This window comes from Papio anubis, chromosome 1 (genome assembly GCF_008728515.1).
Source record: "Papio anubis isolate 15944 chromosome 1, Panubis1.0, whole genome shotgun sequence".
NCBI classification, from domain to species: domain Eukaryota; kingdom Metazoa; phylum Chordata; class Mammalia; order Primates; family Cercopithecidae; genus Papio; species Papio anubis.
In genome coordinates, this window is record NC_044976.1 from 164588193 (window position 1) to 164609920 (window position 21728).

The following is a 21728-nucleotide window of genomic DNA, read 5'->3' on the forward strand; positions in this document are numbered from 1 at the left end:
CTCTGCGTCAATCCTCCCCTCTCCCATCGCCCTCCCTCAGCAAAGCCTCACGGTTTCGTTCGGAGTAGGCCACCGAGCCACTGCGAAAACCCGGAGTAACGGATTCGGGGTGCAGCTAAGGTCTCCAAGGGAGCACGGGGAACTTACAGAGCATGCGTAAAGCGCGGTGCGCGCACATGCGCACTCGTTCGCGCAGGGCCGCGCGCCGGTCTCTCAGGAGGGCTTGGAGGCTGCGCGAGCAGTTGACGTGTTCGGTGGCTGCTGAGGCGGCGGAGCTCTGGGAGGGGAAGGAGCGGAGGGGAGGGGAGGGGGTGGTGAGGTGGGGGGCTGAACCCGGAAGTGGGTAGGCGCAGGAGCGAGCGCGCCCAGAGTGGAGCCCAGCTGCTGGGAGCCAGCGGGGGAGCCTTGGGTTCCCGGTAATGGATCTGTGGGGCGTTTTCCCAGGGAAACTGGGTGGGAAGGGTAGCGGGATCGCCGACTACAAGCGCATTCTCCGCCTCGCCAGGGCCTGGGAAAGCTCTTCAGCTTCCTTTAGTCGTCTCTCTGGTTGACCCCACTTCTTCTCTGCGCCCCTCCTGGGGCCGTCTCTCACCGGGTGGTTTTGGCCGAGGGACGCTCTCTATTCCTGAAGAGCTGTGCCTTGCCCGCCCGAGGAAAGCATGTTAATGGAGAGACTCGGATCTCGCGGCCGCCACGGCCTTATTGTCACCATCCCAGCACCCCTAAACCACGAATACAGCCTCCTCAACCCGCACAGTCAACGATCTTGGAAGATCTCTCCCATTTCTGCCAGGGTATTTTCACTCTGTTCGTGAATCAGGCCTGGAAGGTGTGCCTGGGTTCCTTTAAAATTATTCTTTTGTTGGCTGCCTTTCCTAAACCCGGCCCTCCTTGTTCTCCGCCCAAAATCTTTGCCACGAATGAGTGTAAGCTGTGATTTTATCATCATTTAGTTATAATTAGAAGGAATTCGTTGATGATTGCCGTTGGCTGATCTAGCATTGCTTTGCCATGGAGTTATTTTACGTGGTTCTCACTCTTTTGCAGACCATGAAACCCTTGGGCACGCCCCTTCAGAAGCTGTTATCCAAGACAATCTAGTTTTCCTTTATAAATCACTTAAGACACTTATGAAGTTTCTTGTTCTGAAATTGCTGCACTGCAATGAAGAAGAGGAGAAAGGTTACTTCAAATCTTGAGAAGATCCATCTAGGCTATCATAAAGATTCTTCAGAAGGAAATGTTGCAGTGGAGTGTGACCAAGTGACCTATACTCATTCTGCAGAAAGACCAACTCCTGAAGCTCTTCACTGTTATCAGGAACTTCCTCCCTCTCCAGATCAGAGAAAGCTTTTGAGTTCTTTGCAGTATAATAAGAATTTGCTAAAATATTTAAATGATGATAGGCAGAAGCAACCATCTTTTTGTGATTTGCTTATCATAGTGGAAGGAAAAGAATTTAGTGCACATAAAGTAGTCGTTGCTGTTGGCAGTAGTTATTTTCATGCGTGTTTGAGCAAAAATCCAAGCACTGATGTTGTCACCCTGGATCACGTAACACATTCAGTTTTTCAGCATTTGCTTGAATTTCTTTACACATCAGAATTTTTTGTGTACAAATATGAAATACCTCTTGTTTTAGAGGCTGCAAAATTTTTGGACATTATCGATGCAGTGAAGTTGTTAAATAACGAAAATGTTGCCTCTTTTCATTCAGAGCTAGCTGAAAAGTCATCACCAGAAGAAACACTAAATGAATTAACTGGAAGACTATCAAATAATCATCAGTGCAAATTCTGTAGTAGACATTTTTGTTATAAAAAGTCTTTAGAGAATCATCTGGCTAAAACCCATAGGTCTCTTTTATTAGGGAAAAAACATGGGTTAAAAATGCTGGAGAGAAGTTTCTCCACAAGAAGATCAAAAAGGAATCGAAAGTGCCCTGTTAAGTTTGATGACACCAGCGATGATGAACAGGAAAGTGGCGATGGGTCAGACAATTTGAATCAAGAAAATTTTGATAAGGAAAAGTCAGATAGAAATGATTCTGAGGATCCTGGAAGTGAATATAATGCTGAAGAAGATGAGTTAGAGGAGGAGATGTCAGATGAATACTCTGACATTGAAGAACAAAGTGAAAAGGATCATAATGATGCAGAAGAAGAACCTGAGGCTGGTGATTCTGTAGGGAATATTCATGAAGGGTTAACTCCAGTGGTCATTCAGAACAGCAACAAAAAAATATTGCAGTGTCCTAAATGTGATAAAACATTTGACCGGATAGGTAAGAAAAGAAAACTTGTTTTCTATCTCTAATCAAAAAGATCGCTTATAAAAAGACTGCTTATGTAGGGAGAATACTTTGGTTTTCAATAGTGTTTATCCTGTTACTTTAAATTTGTTGTGATTCAGGAATTAATTTAAGTATTTATATTAGCCTTTACTTTTCTTCATGTCCCAGTGACACATCATTAGATCATGTCATTTGATATGAAAGACTCCAGAGTGTCAATAATTATCATGTAGAGCTTTGATTTATATGCCAGTTTAATTCCAGTGATAGGTACTATTTTTAAGTCATTAAAGAAAAGTAGATTATATTACATTTACTAATTTGTATATTCTTTTCCCCTTGCATGGTAATATATGAGTTATAAATGTCACTTTTCCAGTATCTAGCACTATTTAATAGAAAGGGGATGTTTTAGATTAAACTATGGTGAAGGATAAAATTGAAATGAATGTAATTTAATAGTGTAGATAAAGACTTTGGGAAGTATCCTAGTTAGTAGCACTCTGGTTATATTATACATGTGACCTTAGCCAAAGGGCCAAGAAGCTTTGGTTGTTATAATAATGAATAAATCAATTTTTCTTCTATTGGAAAAGAATTTGTAAATGTAGTCTATCATTTTAAGTTTTATGTCAGTATATATTTAATTTCAAGTTGTCTAATATTTGCTAGGTAAGGTAATTCTTGGAAGTGTCTTATGTGAACTGTTCTAATATGAACTTTTCAGTTGCAACAATTAAGCTTCCAGGTAAATTGAAGTTATGAAATAGTGAAATATATTCTACCACATATAATGATAAAAACATTAGTGCAATCTGACCTGGTAAAATTACTTACCCAGTTTAATATATCCCCATATGTCTTACAGTGTTACCTTACTTATGTTACTGATATAGGTGGAAATTGGTTTTATAAGAAATTGGTGATCATTTGCTGTAAAAATATGTTGCATTATATGCTGAGATAACAGTGGTATCTACTTTTTGCTTTTTATAATGTTTTTTGGGATAATTTTCTCTCCGAATCATAACACTTTGGATAATCTAATTTAATAATTATTAATATTTTAACTGAGCCTGTGTGCAAACGAATAAAAAAACTTCTTCAGTAACAATTCCAAGAGCATATGTATACAAGTAAATTGTTAAAGTTAGACTGGATAAAATGCTGTTGTAGAGCTGTAAACAAATACTGTGAAGATGTGTATAGAGGTGAGAACAGCTTTTTGGGTTGAAGTATCTGAGAACATTTCATCTTTCCAATAGACTTCTTAGACTTTGTTTTTTTTTTTTTTTTTTTTTTTTTTTTTTTGAGACGGAGTCTTGCTCTGTCGCCCAGGCTGGAGTGCAGTGGCCGGATCTCAGCTCACTGCAAGCTCCTCCTCTTGGGTTCACGCCATTCTCCTGCCTCAGCCTCCCGAGTAGCTGGGACTACAGGCACCCGCCACTTCGCCCGGCTAGTTTTTTGTATTTTTTAGTAGAGACGGGGTTTCACCGTATTAGCCAGGATGGTCTCGATCTCCTGACCTCATGATCCGCCCGTCTCGGCCTCCCAAAGTGCTGGGATTACAGGCTTGAGCCACCGCGCCCGGCCTGACTTCTTAGACTTTGTACTCTTAGTGCACGCTTCCTGTATTCTGCCTTAATTGTCTTAATTTGACTTGGAGATGAGTGAATAGGGATGAGTTCGCAAATGGTATTGTAGGTGGAACACAAATATCTCAAACCGTCCCATTCACTAGTCCTGTGACATGCTGTATAAAAGAAGGGTTCTGTGTTCAAGTAAGATTGGGAACTATATAATTCACAATCTATTAACTGCCCGATTCTCTAGTAAAGAAACCTGTTGATTTTGCTTAACCCAGTATTTCCTTAAATCGTTTTACCACAAGATATTTTGGAGGTACTTCTTTGAGCATCCTAGGAAACTACAGTTTTCTGCACAATTTGGGAAAACACTGCTCAAGATTGAGGTGCTAATTTACTAAGAGGAGGACATTTCGCTCCTCCCTCCCTCCCTCCCTCCCTTCTGTCCCTTTCCCTTTCCCCTTCCTTTTTTTCCAAGTTCAGCCCAGATAATTGTGGGAGTCAATAGGTCACATTGTAGGTTTATTTCCGACTGATCTTTCTGAATGTATTTTACATTATGCCACTCTTTTACCCATTCCTCTCTTTTGTTTAGCCCTGCTGCTTGCTTTTCACCAGTAGTTTCTCATTTCTATTACCTTAGTATATCTATATCTATCTATATCTTATTCATACATTGCTAGTTAAAAAGCATGAGTTACAGTGATATGAGACTGCTTGGGTGTGTTGGAATCATGTTCTTGGGTGAGATACTTAACCTGTCTGTGTTTTTGTTTCCTCATAAGTAAAGTGAGATGATGCTAATGTGATGCTAATAGTACCTTCTCATGAGGTAGGGAAAGGTTATTATGAGGATTAAATGGGGTAATTCTTGGGAATCACTTAAAATATTGCACAAAATATAGGTGTTCTAACATATTTATTATCTCTAAGCTGCCAAACATTATTAAACAAATATGAAATGATATACTCTCTGTCATCAAGAATCTTAGAGTTTAATGGGTACATGAAAAAAACACAATCATGTTACAATAAAGATAATTTTATCAGGATAATTACAGAAGACTAAGGAAATCAGGAGAAGTGTCTCAGAGCAGATAGTATTTGAGCTAAGACTCAAAGAATAGGTAACAGTTTACAAGACAGAAGGACCAGCATGTGTAAAGGCATTGAGCTATGTTGTATTGCTCAAGTGTGAGTGGTTTCAAGGTGGTCAGGTGTTATTTTCATAGTGAAAATAACAGGAGATGAAGGTGGGCAAGAAAGTGGTGGTCAGATTTTGTATGTCTTGTATACTCTACAAAGGCATATACTTTGGACAACATAACTTAACTAGACTGGACTTTATCCAGTAGGTGATAGGGACCGTTGAAAAGAATTTTAGAAAGGAAACCATGGCGTATAAGAATTTTAGAAAGATCATGGTGGCTTCAGTGTGGAGAAGAAAATTGGAAAAAGGGATGAAAAAAGAGCCAGGGAGATAAGAAGGAGCATATGACAAAGGACCAGAATGATAATATAGCTTAGACTTGGAAGATGAGTGGCATTGGGAGTGGGGTGTAGAATGAGAGTAAAGCAGAGAGTTATAATACATTGAATGTAAACTAAGTGGACCAGTGATGGGTAGAATGAAAAGAGTATTTAGCAGAAGATCCATGTGTCTTAAGTGTCCTCTCTTACCATCTTTATTATTAGAAGTACAGTTTATTTAAAAAATAACACAGGAGTTCGAGCGCCACCGTCATTATTCTCATACCATCCACATTCCTTTTGTAGAATTTTTAAATGCCACCCCAATTTTGGGTTATTTATCTGTCTTAGATTGTGAGCCTGGGAGTTACGTATCTTACTCTTGGCTAGTATTCTTTGTAACATCTCAGGTCATTTTAAGTAAATTTTTAGTAAGCAGCTGTTTATTTGAACTAAGTTGAAAAGTTGGTATCTGACTTGACTTTGGGCTTACAGCCAATTAGCATTCTTTAAGCTTCTAACTTGGCTTTTTTGGGGTTGGTTTATGAGAGATGCATAAGCTTTGAGACCTTCTGCTGGAACCATTAGTTCCACAATATGTAATCTACTAATTTGATTCCATTACTTTACATCTTTTATCCTTTCTGCCAGTTATATTTTTCCGTAGGTTACCGGCTGTCTTCTCAGCAAATTATCATGCAAATAAGAATCCTTTGACCTTTCCCCTTACACCAAAAGTGTAATGGATAAACAGGCAAAAGCAGGGAGATGACAGATGGGGTGAGAGAGAAAATTTGGATAATTCATCTTTTTTATTGTTTCCACAGAGAACTAAAATCTTTCCTTAGATTAAATTCACAATCTCTTCTAGAGGTAGAGCACGTTTTATACCTTTAAAAAAAAATGTGACTAGTGCATCCTGCAGATATTCCACTTAGTTCTTAATAGAAAAGGGTTATAACAATGGCACAACTCTCTAAGGCTAAGTATTTTAATTACATATTCTTTAGAGTAACTCATATGACTATTTCAAGGTACATTTTAAGATGTAGCAATATCAGATATATAATAAACTCATCTAGTGATATTTCTCTTTGTAAAAACTGCATACAAAATCTAACATTGGTAATTTTATATGACCCATGTGGGAATAAATTCTGTATAAGGTCAAATATGTTCATGTGAAAATATCTTTAATTTATGACTCCTGATTTGAGACATGATTCATATTGGGATTCAGTTCAGAAAAATGCTGTGGACAAAATTTCTTATGTTATAAAATGTTATGTATTTTCTGTTCACGATCAGGAATGCTTGGGTGTAGTTTAATATTCTATGAAGGAATACTGTTTTTTAAATTGAAACTTTGATAAGTTTGAAGTGAACATTTTGATTTATACATTATTATTGAATGCCCCACTCCGTAAACATAGAGAAACAGTTGTAGATGTTTACTGTTTGTGCTAAGGAGTGCCCTCCCCACTGGCAAAAAAAAAAAAAAAAAAAAAAAAAAAACCTACCAAATGATTTAAACATGAAAATCAAAGATTAGCATATATTTTCCCACTAGTCTCTAGAGATCTACCTAGCTCTTTTGGGTCCAGCATTCCCTCAAAAGTTCTCTTCCTGTTCTTGTTCAGAAATTCAAATCCATGGCGATAACAGGCCATGCAAAGCCTATGTGCATAAAATTTGAATTAATAACTAAAAGATTATTTTACTTATTCAAATTTCTGTATTATCATTGGTCTGCTTGATTTTGCTCAATTTATTTAAAATGGTTTTTAAAAAAATCATGAGGTTTATCTAATTTTGGCTATTTCAGTTTATATTCACAAACTTTCTTCTTCTTTTTTTTTTTTTCCTTGCTTAAACCTTTATCTCTCCTGGTATGTAGGGAAATGGAAACTTAATAGTCAAAGTGATTTTAATTTTTAATTCAACTGCCATTTCAATGACTTCGTATTAGCTATAAGTAACTTAATTTTTATTTGCATGCGTAGAAGAAATTCTCGATTTTCAATAGAGGGAAAATGCTGCTAATTGTTAATTTAACATCTTTTCAGCAAAGGCATTTTCATAGCAAGTAAATGATTTGTTGAAAAATTTTTCATACTTTAAGATTTTTATTATGCTGCTACTTTTGTAAGACATAAAAATGAGGGCCGGGTGCAGTGGCTCATGCCTGTAATCCCAGCACTTTGGGAGGCCGAAGTGGGCGGATCACCTGAGGTCAGGAGTTCGAGACCAGTCTGACCAATATGATGAAACCCCATCTCTACTAAAAATACAAAAAATCAGCTAGGTGTGATGGCATGTGCCTCTAATCCCTGCTGCTCAGGAGGCTGAGACAGGAGAATCGCTTGAAGCCAGGAGGCGGAGGTTGCAGTGAGCTGAGATCGCGTCAGTGCACTCCAGCCTGGACAACAAGAGCAAAACTCTGTCTCAAAAAAAAAAAAAGAAAGAAAAATGAGAAGATTTAAGCATTAGGAGGTTGATAAGTTGTCTCTCAATTTTGAGAATCTGTGCTAAACCTGCACAGTCAATCCCCAGTTAAAAATGGACCTGTTCCAAAAATCACGTTTAGTTATTAAAAAATCAGACTGTATACTTTTGTTTACAGTTTTTTAAATATCAGTATGATTATTTACATAATTTAAAAGGTGAGTTAAAACTGAAATATGAAAACCTTCACAATAAAGGAATACTTAAAAAAAAATCCATAAAGTGACCTCTGTCTTTTCTCAGTATTTGATCTGATTCCTTGAACACAGCAGGGGAGGTGGTGGTGGTAGGATGTGTATATGCATGTGTAAATGGTTGGGTATACTCTAGCAGTAGCAGAGAGGGAACAGAGATACTAAGCAATTTTAGCAGTGGCAAGGGGAAAGAGCCAAGTGTATACAACGTTATCAGAGCTGAAACCCCTGTTTGATTTGTTATAACAGATATTCATTCATAAATCGGATGCATCTATATTTATATTTGAGGTATACCTACATGTCCATATTATGACTAGTAACCCGTATGATAATAATGATAACAGTTAATATTTATTAGTGCTTACTGTGTGCTGGGAGTTTTTTTTTTTTGACTTGGGGTTTTGCCAGGCTGGCCAGGCTGGTCTCAAATTTATGACCTCAAGTGTTCGCCCACCTTGACTTCCCCAAGTGCTGAGATTACAGGCATAAGCCACCATGCCTGGCTCTGCCAGGATGTTTTAAGTGTTGTTGTGTGTATTTGTTAACGTATTTACATCTCACAACCCCATGAAGTGTTACTAACTCAAGTAAAGAGAGGTTAAATTATTAGCTTGATTTAAATCACGTAGCTAATTTAGAAGATGCCTAAATATTGACTGAGTTTTCTGACTATATGCATATCAGGTATGCATATACCATTACTGTGCTCTACATCTAAATACCTAATTTTTCATTATACTTCTGTTTTCTTTGCTTGTGATTAACACCCTTCCCCTTACCTTAAGGAAAATACCTTGGTTTCCTTTCCTTAGTTTTTTTTATTGTGATAAGTGCAATATAACTAATTTTTAGATAATATAATATTGCTTGCTTAATAAAATCAGTTGTATATAGATATATTTACTAAATTAGTGAATTTATTTTATTTTATTAGGTAGGCACATAATTATGATTATACCTTTTCCTCAGTGGCCTTGGAATATTTTGGATTTTTCATAATTTTCATGTTATACATAGGGTATATCCTTTTTAAAGTACATGACCGAAATGCTATACTTTCACATTAGTTTTCATCTGAAGAAAAATTTATTTATACATTTATTTTTCAGGAGAAAGCAAAGCTAAGTTTTTAATTAAGAATTACCTTTCATGTTGATTTTTTTTTCCTATGTTTATTGCCTTTTGCTTGGAAATATATTTCGAAATTTCTAATTCAAATGACCAGATGTGCACATTCACAGTACACAGATTACCCAGTAATAATAATAGACAACAGTAATTGATAACTTACGTGTTTGATACTGTTGTAAGTGTGTTATGTGTATGAATTTGTTTATTATTACAGCAGTTCTATTAGGTAAATTCTGTTATTATCTCAGTTTTTCAGATGAGGAAGATTTGAGGCATATAGAGGTTACTTGTCCAAGGTCACATAACCCTCTATTTAGAGAGCCAGTATCCATATCCAGGTGTGTGGACCCACAGAGATACTGAAAATATGAACATAATAAATCTTAAATGATGAATTGATCTTTTGCTAAAAGTTAATTTTAAATTTTAAAATACATTTAAAAATGTAAGGTTCAGAGAATTTGCCAACAGTTTTCAGAAAATGTATCAAACCTCTTAATTTTTAAAATGTGTGATCATGAATAACTTTTTTTTAATGACTCAAGTTTTTGAGGAAAAGTATACTTTGAACAGTAAGCTCAAAATAGTAAGTCATTAGGTTTATCAGAGGTAGAGATTTAGGTAAACTTTTTTCTAGTTTTGTGTGTGGATTTAGGTGTGTACATTAAGTTTGCTAAACCATGAGATTTTATTCCACTGTCAAATTCCAATCACAGTATAGCAAATGTACTAAATTTAATTTTAATTTTTCTTTTTTTATAGGAAAATATGAGAGCCACACCCGTGTTCACACAGGTGAGAAGCCCTTTGAGTGTGATATTTGTCACCAACGCTATTCGACAAAGTCTAACCTAACTGTTCACAGAAAGAAGCACAGTAATGAAACAGAATTTCATAAGAAGGAGCACAAGTGCCCTTATTGTAATAAACTTCATGCAAGCAAGAAGACTTTAGCCAAGCATGTTAAGAGGCAAGTATTATCTTGCTTCCATAGTATACTTTATTGTGCCTTTTAATTTAAATATGTAGAAAGCTAAAAACATCTATAAAGTGCTTATCTCCAATTCTTTCATTGGACATTCATTGAGATACAGCATTTTGATTATCCTGTTTTCTTTCTTGGGTTTTGGCAAGTATGTCTTCAGAAATATGTGGTTTTTATACTCATAAATTTCTTTCTCTTTTTTTTTTTTTTTTGAGGTAGGGTTTCACTTGTCGCCCAGGCTGGAATGCAGTGGTACAATCTCAGCTCATTGCAACCTCTACCTCCTGGGTTCAATCAGTCCTCCCATTTCAGCCTCCTGAGTAGCTGGAACTACAGGCACGCACCATGCCCAGCTAATTTTTATATTTTTTGTAGAGACTGGGTTTCACTTTATTGCCCAGGGTGGTCTCAAACTCCTAGGCTCAAGTGATCTGCCCGCTTTGACCTCCCAAAGTGCTGGAATTACAGGTGTGAGCCACCATGCCCGGCCAAGAAATTTATTCTTATACTCAACATTGTGTTTAATGTGTAACAGTTTGTGAGATAAAGAATATTTAATAGAATATTGTATATTTAACTCTAAAAATTAAATTTACTGATATCTGGACTAAAAAAAAAATCAGACATATTACATTGCAGTTTATGTATAAAGAACTAGGTTCCTGAATGTATTTAAAAGATGATTATACTTTTATTTGATTATTTCTGCATATACTTAGGTATACATATACATTTATTAAAATGATAATGATACCTCCTTAAAGAGCTCACCTGTGCCTACTTGTCTCATTATGAAAGGAACCAGTACTTGATCCTGGTAATTACTGTCAACATATTCACATGGACTATTGCTTTAACTAATATAACCTTTTCCTAATAACCCTTTTCTTTTCCTCTGATAGATTTCATCCAGAAAATGCACAAGAATTTATTTCCATTAAGAAGACTAAGAGTGAAAGTTGGAAATGTGATGTAAGAGTTTTTAATTAAAACAAATTAGAAAACCAAAGTAAATGAAATGTCTTTTGGGGAAGTAAAGTAATTAGGTTTTAAAGTAATGTGACTTAGCTTATTTCACTTTTAGAATTTTCCTTTTATATAAAATTATTCTAATATACTTTGTAAATTAAGCCTGGTATAGGTTAGTTTTTAGATGATGGACCTAAGAAGTAGAAATCCTAGTTTTTATTTTCATTGTAATCACCATACCATGTATTTATGGTTATATATGTAAACTGTGACATTACTGTTGCACAGAATATAAAATGTTAGACTTTCTCCCTCATTTCTGGGTATGTGTTGTTGACATAATAAACTATCTCAAAACTTAGTGGCCTTAAATAAGTATTTTGATATGTCTCACCCTTTTGTGTGTTAGGAATCCACATTTGGGGCAGGGATTTGCTAGGTTAATTCTTCTGTTCCACTTGTTGTCAACTGAAGTCACTCAACAGTTTTCAGCTAGTGCATGGTCTGGTCTGGTCTGGGGATACTTCCAAAGTGGCTCACTCAAGGCTAGATATGGTGGCTAATGCCTGTAATCCCAGCACTTTGGGAGGCCCAGGCTAGTAGATCACCTAAGGTCAGGAGTTTGAGACCAATCTGGCCAACATGGCGAAACCCCATCTCTACTAAAAAAAAAAAAAAAAAAAAAAAAAAAAAATTAGCTGGGCATGGTGGCACATGCCTGTAATCCCAGTTGCTTGGGAGACTGAGGCAAGAGAATCACTTGAACTCGGGAGGTGGAGGTTGCAGTGAGCCGAGATCACACCACTGCACTCCAGCCTGGGTGACAGAGCCAGACTGTCAAACAAAACAAAGTGGCCCACCCATGTGACAGGTAACTTGGTGTTTGTTCCTGGCTAGAATCTCAGCAAGGACTATTTACCAGGAACCTTAGTTCTTCTCTACTTTGGTCTTTTCTTGAGGCTTCTTGAGCTTCTTTCTATCATAGCAGCTAAGTTCCAAGAGTGAGTAAGTGTTCCAAGAAACCTAGATAAAAACTATTAGACTTTATGGCATAGCCTCAGAAGTCTCTGAAAATCACTTCTACTACATTTTGTTGGCCAAACAAATCACTCCAACCTGGGTAGATTTAAAGAGAAGGGAATTAGATTCCATTTTTCAATAGGAGGAGTACCATTGTACTTATGGACATCTTTATTCTACAGTACCTCTTAAGTATTTTTTCAGTATTTACATTAATCTTTTCTTTTTTTTTCTTTTTTGAGATGGTCTTGCTTTGTCACCCAGACTGGAGTGCAGTGGCGTGATCTTGACTCGCTGCAGCCTCCTCCTCCTGGGTTCAAGTGATTCTTGTGCCTCAGCCTCCCGAGTAGCTGGGACTACAAGTGCACACCACCACGCCCAGCTAATTTTTATATTTTTAGTAGTGATGGGGTTTCACCATGTTGGCCAGGCTGATCTTGAACTCCTGACCCCAAGTGATCCACCCGTCTCGGCCTCCCGAAGTGCTTCCCAGGATTACAGGTGTGAACCTCTGTGCCCAGCCTAGGTGAATCTTTTTTAAAGGCATCCCTAGCTGTTACTTTTGCCTTCTTTAATCCAAGATTCAATTTATATATACAGCAAAATTCTCACAATTTCTCTGATTTCAGCTTCTAGAAATTGAAGTTAATTATTAATTACAATGTTTGAATCTGCATAAGATAGTGTCTTCCCCTTACTAAGTTTCATCATTCTTGGCTATAAAACATTAATAATAATGCCAATTGCATCTGTCTCACAGGATTATTGTGAGAATTAAGAGAAATAATCCATGAATTACTTAGCATTGTGCCTGGTGTATATAGTATGTGCTATGTCATTATTGTTGGTGCTCTTACTATAGCAGCCTACCTCTCTTTTAAAAAACCTGATGAATGTCAAATTTTTAAAGACTGACCACTTCAAGAGATACACTTTAAAATACTTTTTATGTGGCTTCTTATTCAGATTTTTATTCAAATATATGGCAACACTGAAAAAAAAGAACCTTTTATTCCTGACATATAAGTGACTAAAAAATAATATATTTCATGGAGTTAGAAATTCTGACTAGAATTAAGATAGTATGATTATTCTATATCCCTACTAGAAATGCAAAGAGTTGAAATTCAGCTACCTTTAGTACTAATTTAAAATCATTCCTTACTTCCTCTACAGCATTTTTTTCCTGCACAATTAGAATTTAGTTTTACTTTTTGTAAGTTTACTGTTGGGAGAAAAGTCTGTTTATTGAATTTACATGTTTTTTTTTTTTTTTTTTTTTTCCTCATTACAAGCTTAGTATTACAATTTTTAATTCAGGTTCTCTTAACATTTTGTTTGCATTTTAATTTAGATTTGTAAGAAATCTTTTACTCGAAGACCACACTTGGAGGAACATATGATTCTACATTCTCAAGATAAACCTTTTAAGTGTACCTATTGTGAAGAACATTTTAAATCACGGTTTGCTCGGTTAAAGCATCAAGAAAAATTCCATCTGGGTAAGCAAGTTACTTTTTCTTAAGGCAGCCATGACAATTTTAATTATTACATCATGTTGGAGGAGCCTTCTACAGCTGAATTACTCTTTTTCTTCTAGAAGACTTTTTAAGAGTGGTTTTAGGTTCACAGCAAAATTGAGAGAAAGGGATAGATAGTTCCCATATACCCTCTGCCTCCACATATGCACAGCCTCCCCCATTATCAGCAGTTCTTCACCAGAGTGGTACATTTGTTACAATCGAAGAACCTACATTGACACATCATAATCACCCAAAGACTCTAGTTTAGACTAGGGTTCACTCTCAGTATTGTATATTCTGTTGTTTTAGACAAATCTATAATGACATGTATCATTATAGTATCGTACAGAATAGTTTCACTGCCCCGAAATTTCCCTGTGCTTCTCCATTTGTCTCCCGCACCAACCCCTGGCAACCACTGACCTTTGTACTTTGTTGGATGGTTCATTTTTTTTAGATACCTCATCTACTACTTGAAGATCTTTTTACTGTCTCCATAGTTTTACCTTTTCCAGAATATCATATGGTTGGAATCATACACTGTGTTGCCTTTTCAGGTTGGCTTCTTCCACTTAGTATAGTGCTAAACGATACAATTGGCCCTCCATATCTATGAATTCCATGTCTGTGGATTCAACCAACTGTGGATCGGAGATATTAAAAAAGAAATAACAAAACATAACAATACAACAATAAAAAAATACACTTTAAAATATAGTATAACAGTGATTTACATCACATTTCCATCATATTAGTATTAAGTAATCAAGAGATGATTTAAAGTTTATGGTAGGATGTGCATAGTTTGCATGTAAATACTGTACCACCTTATATAACGGAATGGAGCATCCATGGATTTTGGTATTCCGGGCCATCCTGGAACCAGTCCAGTCCCTCACGGATACCTAGGGAGGACTTTATTCCATTGTCTGGATATACCACAGTTTATCCATTCACCCACTGAAAGATATCTTGGTTGCTTCCAAGTTTTGGCAGTTATAAATAAAATTGCTATAAACATCTATATGTAGGCTTTTTTGTAGACTTAGGTTTTCAGTTCCTTTGGTTAAATACCCAGGAGAACAAGGTCTGGATCAGATAGTAAGAGTATAATTAGTTTATAAGAAACTGTCAAATTGTCTTCCAAAGTAGCTGTATCATTTTGCATTCCCATGAGAATGTCTGTCACTTCATGTTCTTGCCAGCATTTGGTGTTTTCTGTGTTCCAAATTTTGGCCATTGTAATAGGTTTGTAGTGGTATATCGTTGCATTAATTTGCATTTTCCTGATGGCATATAATGCGGAGCATCGTTTCATATGTTTATTTACATCTATATATCTTCTTTGGTGTAGTGTCTGTTAGTTCTTTGGCCCAATTTTTTTTTTTTTTTTTTTTTGAGACAGAGTCTTGCTCTGTTGCCCAGGCTGGAGTGTAATGGCGCAATCCTGGCTCACTGCAACCTCCACCTCCTGGGTTCAAGTGATTCTCCTGCCTCAGCCTCCAGAGTAGCTGGGATTACAGGTGCCCACCACCACGCCCAACTAAGTTTTTTGTATTTTTAATAGAGACGGGGTTTCACCAGGTTACCCAGAGTGGTCTCAAACTCCTGACCTCAGGTGATCCACCTGCCTCGGCCTCCCAAAGTGCTGGGATTACAGGCATGAGCCACCATGCCCAGCTGGCCCATTTTTTCATCAAGTTGTTTACTTATTGTTGAGTTTTGAGAGTTCTTTGTATATTTTGGATAACACTTACCAGATATTTCTTTTCAAGTATTTCCTTTCAATCTGTGAATTTTCATCATCTTGACAATTTCTGTGACAGAGGAAAATTTTAATTTTAATTAAGTCCAATTTATCTATTGTTTCTTTCATGGATTGTGCAAAGTTATTGCAAAACCTAAGGTCATCTACATTTTTGTGATCCATTTTGAGTTTACTTTTGCAAAGGATATAAAGTCTGTGTCTAGATTCTTTTTTTTTTTTTTTTGGTCTGGATATCCATTTGCACTAGGACCATTTCTTAAAAAGACTATCCTTGCTGTATTGTATTGCTTTTGCTTCTTTGTGAAAGATTAGTTGACCATATTTATGTAGGTCTGTTTCTGGGCTCTGTATTCTGTTCTATTGATCTATTTTTTTAATTTTTATTTTTGCCAATAGTATACTGTCTTGATTACTGTAACTTTATAGTAAGTGTTAAAGCCAAGTAATGTCAGCCCTCCAACCTTACTCTTCTCCTTCAATGTTGTGTTGGCTCTTCTGGATCTTTTGCCTTTCCATATTAACTTTAGAATCAGTTTGTTGATATCTACAAAATGACTTTCTGGGATTTTGATTGGGATTGCATTGAATGTATAGATCATGTTGTGAAGTTGAGTCTTTCCATGAACATGGGATATCTTTTCACGTGTTTAGTTTTTCTTTGATTTCTTTCATCTGAGTTTTGTAGTTTTCTCATATAGATCTTGTACTTATGTTGTTAGATTTATTCCTAAATGTTTCATTTTGGGGGATTGTTGAACTACCATTAGTGAACCTTGAGTATTGGCTTAGGCAAAGAAAGTCATATAAATTGGAAGGAGTACTGTATATGTCACAGTTCTTGGAGATGTGTCAATGTGTTTTTTTGTGTGTGTTGGGTTTTTTTTTTTTTGTTCCTTTTTTTGATGACAAATGTGCCAGTGGGCATAAGCTGTGCATTTATTCATAGTTGACGTTGCATAGGTTTGTGAGTGCTTAGGATGAAACGTTCTTATTTTGTAAAAAGATAATTTTTCGAGGAGTAGAATAAACTTAATATATTTGGAATTCACTATAGTATTCAATGAAATACCTCCCTAATGCTTACGGCCAAGGTGGAGAGTTGTGGTCTAGATAGCAGTATACTTCGGTAAATTTATGACTATTAATCCCACTAATGAATTTTGTCATTACAGGTAGAGGCCCTCTCCGTGTTCAATTCATTACCTTTGTTAACAACTTAAATAAAAATATACACTTCATTGCTTATGAAATTTATAGATGTCATAAAGCTGGCAAGGGTATTTAATATACTAGAAAATAAACATATTTTAAAAATCTATGTTATACAATAGGTCAAAACAAATTATGTTAAAATTAATTAAGAAATACAAAACTAGGTTGCGTGCAATGACTCATGCCTGTAATGCCAGCACTTTGGGAGGCTGAAGCTGGCAGATCACCTGAGGTCGGGAGTTCGAGACTAGCCTGACCAACATGGAGAAAACTTGACTCTACTAAAAATACAAAATTAACTGGTCATGGTGGCAGATGCCTGTAATACCAGCTACTCAGGAGGCTGAGGCAGGAGAATCTCTTGAACCCAGGAGGCAGAGGTTGTGGTGAGCCGAGATCACACTATTGCACTCCAGCCTGGGCAACAAGAACGAAATTCTGTCTCAAAAATAATAAATAAATAAATAAATAAATAAATAAATAAACAAACAAATAGTTGTAAACTTAAGGGAGTGATCTTTTAGTCATTAAGTCTTTAAGAACTATAAAATAGTTTATCATCCAAAGTACTCACTTTATAGACGATCATAAAGGCAGAGGCTTTTTGGACACAGTGTGAACCAATAATATGATATGATTTACAAAACCAGTGTAGTTTTAAACTATATTAATAAAAGTCTATTTTTCAGAATTAGGGAAATAATAGTCTGATTTTGAATTGATCTGGAAAATTGCATTCATTTCTGTATACCACATTTAAGATGGATATTGACAAATACATATTTTAGAGATGGGTAATTTTGGTGATGTAGAGTCTTGAAATCATATCATGTGAAAAACATGGTCCTTGAAATATTTTATCCAGGAAAGGAAGATAGAGCAGCTGTCTTCAAATACTTTCAAGGCACTATTGTGCAACAAGGGAGTCTTAATCTTTGTGAGTTTAGTATATAAGACTAGTATATGCTGGAAGATTATTTACCTGAAGCTTAATCTCTCCAAATTGCCTTTACTAAGTTGTTTTCTTTCACAGTATCCAGTTTCAGCATTTCTAAGAAGCCATCATGTAGAAACAGTTTTTATAGTTACCAAACTGTAGTTGACATGTTCTTGATTCTGTTTCATGGGAGAAATTTCTTTAGTTTAGTTCCAAAAAAAGTAGTTTGTATTGGAGAATTGGTGCACTTCTTTCTTTTTGATATGAAAATTTTTAGGTAATCTTTTTGGTCCCACCTTGTAGAAACATCAGAGGGAAATATAATAATTTTTTAAGTGTTAGAACTTACAAACTAACTTGTCTTACACAATAATTACTTTCCCATCAGTGAAATTATACAAGTATACAAGCATATGCTGAACTTACCTTACTAGCTGTTAGAGTTGTTGAAAAGGGCATTCTTTAGAAGTGGTTGAACTAAAAGATTTTTATGACTTGTTAAGAGATTCTTCTATCATCCTGCAGCATACCAATAATGAGAGAGGTGTTCCAGAAATGTTAGGCAGAAAGGCTTAGCTAACCTACTATCTAATATTTATGGCAGAAAATACACAAGGAAAGTACATTCAACATTCAAAATAGTAAATATTTATGGAACAACTGCTAACTGTATGATCAGCTCAGTGTTAGGACCTGGGGATACTATTTCTGCCAAATTAAATCATAGTGCAATAGGTAATCTAACCAGTAAATAAATCATTACATTTTAGTACTGTGTACACACAAATATTTTACAACTGATTAGGTAATTTGTATGATTTTTAATAAGAGTTGACATTTACTGGGTTAAGTTGACATTTACTAGAAGAAAAAGTTTAGTAAGTGTGGCATGATGTGGAAGTGGAAGTAGAAGACTTTCTAGCCAGGCTTGTTTTCTGAGTCTGACTTAGCCACTTACTATGTGATCTGGAACAGCCTCTCAGACTTCCAACTTCCTCTTTTGTTAAAATGAAGTTAATACATACTTCTTAGATACTGTTGTGAGGATTAAAAGAGTTACTGTATAAGTGCCAAATGTAGAGCCAGGCATGGTTTTCATTCTCTTTCTCTGAATATGTTGTCATTTCTAGAATTATAATTTTCAGTCTTTCCAAGACCTTTGAGAAATATGGCTTGTGACATAGTAGCTTTGCATTTTGGGCCACTATTATTTCAGAAAATACACCGAATAGAGTATTCTTATGAGTATTTTCTGTGTTTGAGTGTGTGTACATATGTTTACATATGTATGTATACATGCAAATATAAACTACACAAAGCAATATTATATATAGAGAGAGAGAGAGCTTCTTTTGCATTCCATCTCTATGCTTCTGTTCCCTTGTATCACTGTATACTTTAGATAAGTGCATCATGCAATTTGGTGTATATCACAAGCACTTGGAGACCTTATTAAAATGAATTTCCCAGAGTATCTGATTGAGATAGTTCTAGAGTATGGCCCCAAATTTGTATTTGCATTTGGAACTTGTACAATTTGCATTTGGTACAAGTTCCCAGGTAGTGCTGGTGCAAATGATCTAGATATCACATTTTGATAACATCTGCTTTAGGTTATTCAAAACAGTACTCGTACTGTCTACATTAGGAATATATATTCTGTTAAATCAGGGGGAAAGATATGTAAGTAATGCAATCTGAACAGTTAAAGGAGAAGAATTTTTAATATATATGAATATATATGTGTAAAAGTTGTAGTTTGGCGGGAGGCTGAGGCAGGAGAATGGCGTGAACCTGGGAGGCGGAGCTTGCAGTGAGCCGAGATCGCGCCACTGCACTCCAGCCTGGGCGACTAAGCGAGACTCTGTCTCAAAAAAAAAAAAAAAAAAAGTCAGATCTTGGCCAGGCATGGTGACTCACGTCTGTAATCCCAGTACTTTGGGAGACAGAGGTAGGAGGATCACTTGAGCCCAGGAGTTTGAGACCAGCCTGGGCAACCTAGTGAGATGTTGTCTATAAAAATAAATAAATAAATAAAAGAGGAGAGGCTGAAGTGGAAGGATTGCTTGAGCCCGGGAGGTTGTTTAAATAGGTTTAGCCGCATGCAAAACTGGATATCCAGTATAGGAAAAAAATGTAGTTGTTGTTTTCTTTGAAGAATCCTCATAAGTAACTGAACATTGAAGAGAATGCTTCATTTCTTCCTTTGCCCAGCTGAAACCTCCAGCTATACATATAGTCATATTTTATTAAAAGTTTTACTAGTAGATATTTCATTCTTTGACTAACCACATATTTTGCATAATAACCTTATTTTGGCACTTGTATTTACTTCACCTTTATTTTTCAGCTATGTAAATACTGACTTTCCTTTTCTCAATGTCTTAGAGCCTTTTTTTGGTTCCGAAGAAGTGGAGAGATTTTTCATAATACTTAACACAGTGCTTGATGTGAATTAAGAATCAATAAATACTTGTTGAATGAGTTAATAAATTAGTAAAATGTTTAGAGCCATGAAAAATGAAATGTTAGAGATTTTAAATGAGAATACGTTAAAGATACTAATGTGTAAAACACATGGAAATTTACCCAGATCTACTGTGGCTACCAAGCAATTTTACTTATAGTTATGTTTCTGAATTTCAGTGTCTTAATTCTGTTTTCTTTCTATTGTGCTATTATGATTAATTCATTAGAATTGTTTCTTCAGTTTGTCCTTCCATATACTGAGACATCTTCTTGCAAATATATAGCTTCTGTATTTACTAAACGTCTTTTTTACGCATTCTTTGTCTGTCTTAGATTTTGTCAGTCAGTAGAACCCTGTCTTGTCTCCAGTTGTTTATTTGGTAAAATCATAGTGAAATTCCAAATCCAACTAATGTCAGTATTACTATGAGAGGCCTGGGCTTAATTTTGTACCACCAAATAGAAATATTTCCAAACTATGAACTCTCTTAAGTCCTCCATTTGTTCTTCCAAAGTTTTTTATTACGCACTTTCCCAAAAACTTTAGTATGCAGCCATTTCTACTTTGTTCCAGTCTGATTTCAAACAAGGAATTGGCCATTTCAATTTGTTAACTCATTAGTTTGTTCAACATTTATTCTGTCTGTTAGATGCTGAGCCCTATACTTGGTTATAGGGATATGGAAATGTTATTCTAGGAATAAACAACCTAGAAGAGAAATTGCAGTGTATTATGACATATGTGCCAACAGAATAGGCATGAACTTACAGCATACCTATTAAATTTAACTTAGTATCTCCTCTTTAAACTTTAAATGCACACTCTTTTTTCCTTTTTAGGTCCTTTTCCATGTGATATATGTGGTCGCCAGTTTAATGACACTGGAAATTTGAAACGTCATATAGAATGTACTCATGGTGGAAAGAGAAAATGGACTTGCTTTATCTGTGGAAAATCAGTACGAGAAAGGTGAAGAATTATCTGCACACCCAGAAACATCCTAGTACTATCAATGAATATGATTTATAAGCATTAGGGTAACGTAAGACACAACATGCATGAATTGTGCTTTAGTTTGAAATATAAGGAAAAAGGGAATTACACAAATGTTATGGAAGATGATATGGAGTCAAGATTTGCAGGTTTTAGATGGATGATTTAATGTACATATTTTATGTCTTTCTGAAACCCCACTAAAACTAGATTAAGGGTTTTTGTTTGTTTTTTAAAAAGAATAAGCTACAAAGATAGGGACAACAGAAATGTAACAAGAATGACACAGATTTGGAAGCTATAAAACAGATGGATCAGTGGCAATTGACTTAGCAGATCTAAGAAAGACAAACCCCAAAGTGGAAATGCAGAAATGTGAGAACATAGTTTACATCACAGAATCTGTGGCAGTATTAGGTACCTCGGAACTGGGTTGAAGGAGAGGCAGAACAAGGAGCACTAGATTAAAAACTTTAGAAGTTTTAGAACTAATATCATTGGATTCTCTTCCACCATCTACTCATGCCATTGCTAGTAGACACCTGTCCCTCTCCCAAGAGTATTGCTAGACCAAACTATGCCACATAGCTACATGATGGGGTATATTCTGCATGCTGAAAGCAGTGATCCTCAGGCCTTATCTCTGCAAATATCTTGGCTTTTAGACTT

The 21728-nt window shown here is 35.9% G+C and overlaps 1 protein-coding gene across 2 annotated transcripts in view; it reads left to right on the top strand.

Moving 5' to 3' along the window:
• The first annotated feature begins 297 nt into the window (after nucleotides 1–297).
• ZBTB41 (zinc finger and BTB domain containing 41) overlaps nucleotides 298–21728 on the top strand; it is a 52812-nt gene continuing 31381 nt past the window's right edge. The window contains exons 1-6 of one of the 2 annotated variants that reach the window (XM_003893357.5): nucleotides 298–416; nucleotides 1048–2284; nucleotides 9945–10152; nucleotides 11070–11139; nucleotides 13511–13658; nucleotides 20906–21035. In XM_003893357.5, coding sequence (XP_003893406.1) covers nucleotides 1165–2284; nucleotides 9945–10152; nucleotides 11070–11139; nucleotides 13511–13658; nucleotides 20906–21035 — 1676 coding nt within the window. In that variant the 5' untranslated portion in view covers nucleotides 298–416; nucleotides 1048–1164. The other variant, XM_009190936.4, reaches the window with a different exon arrangement.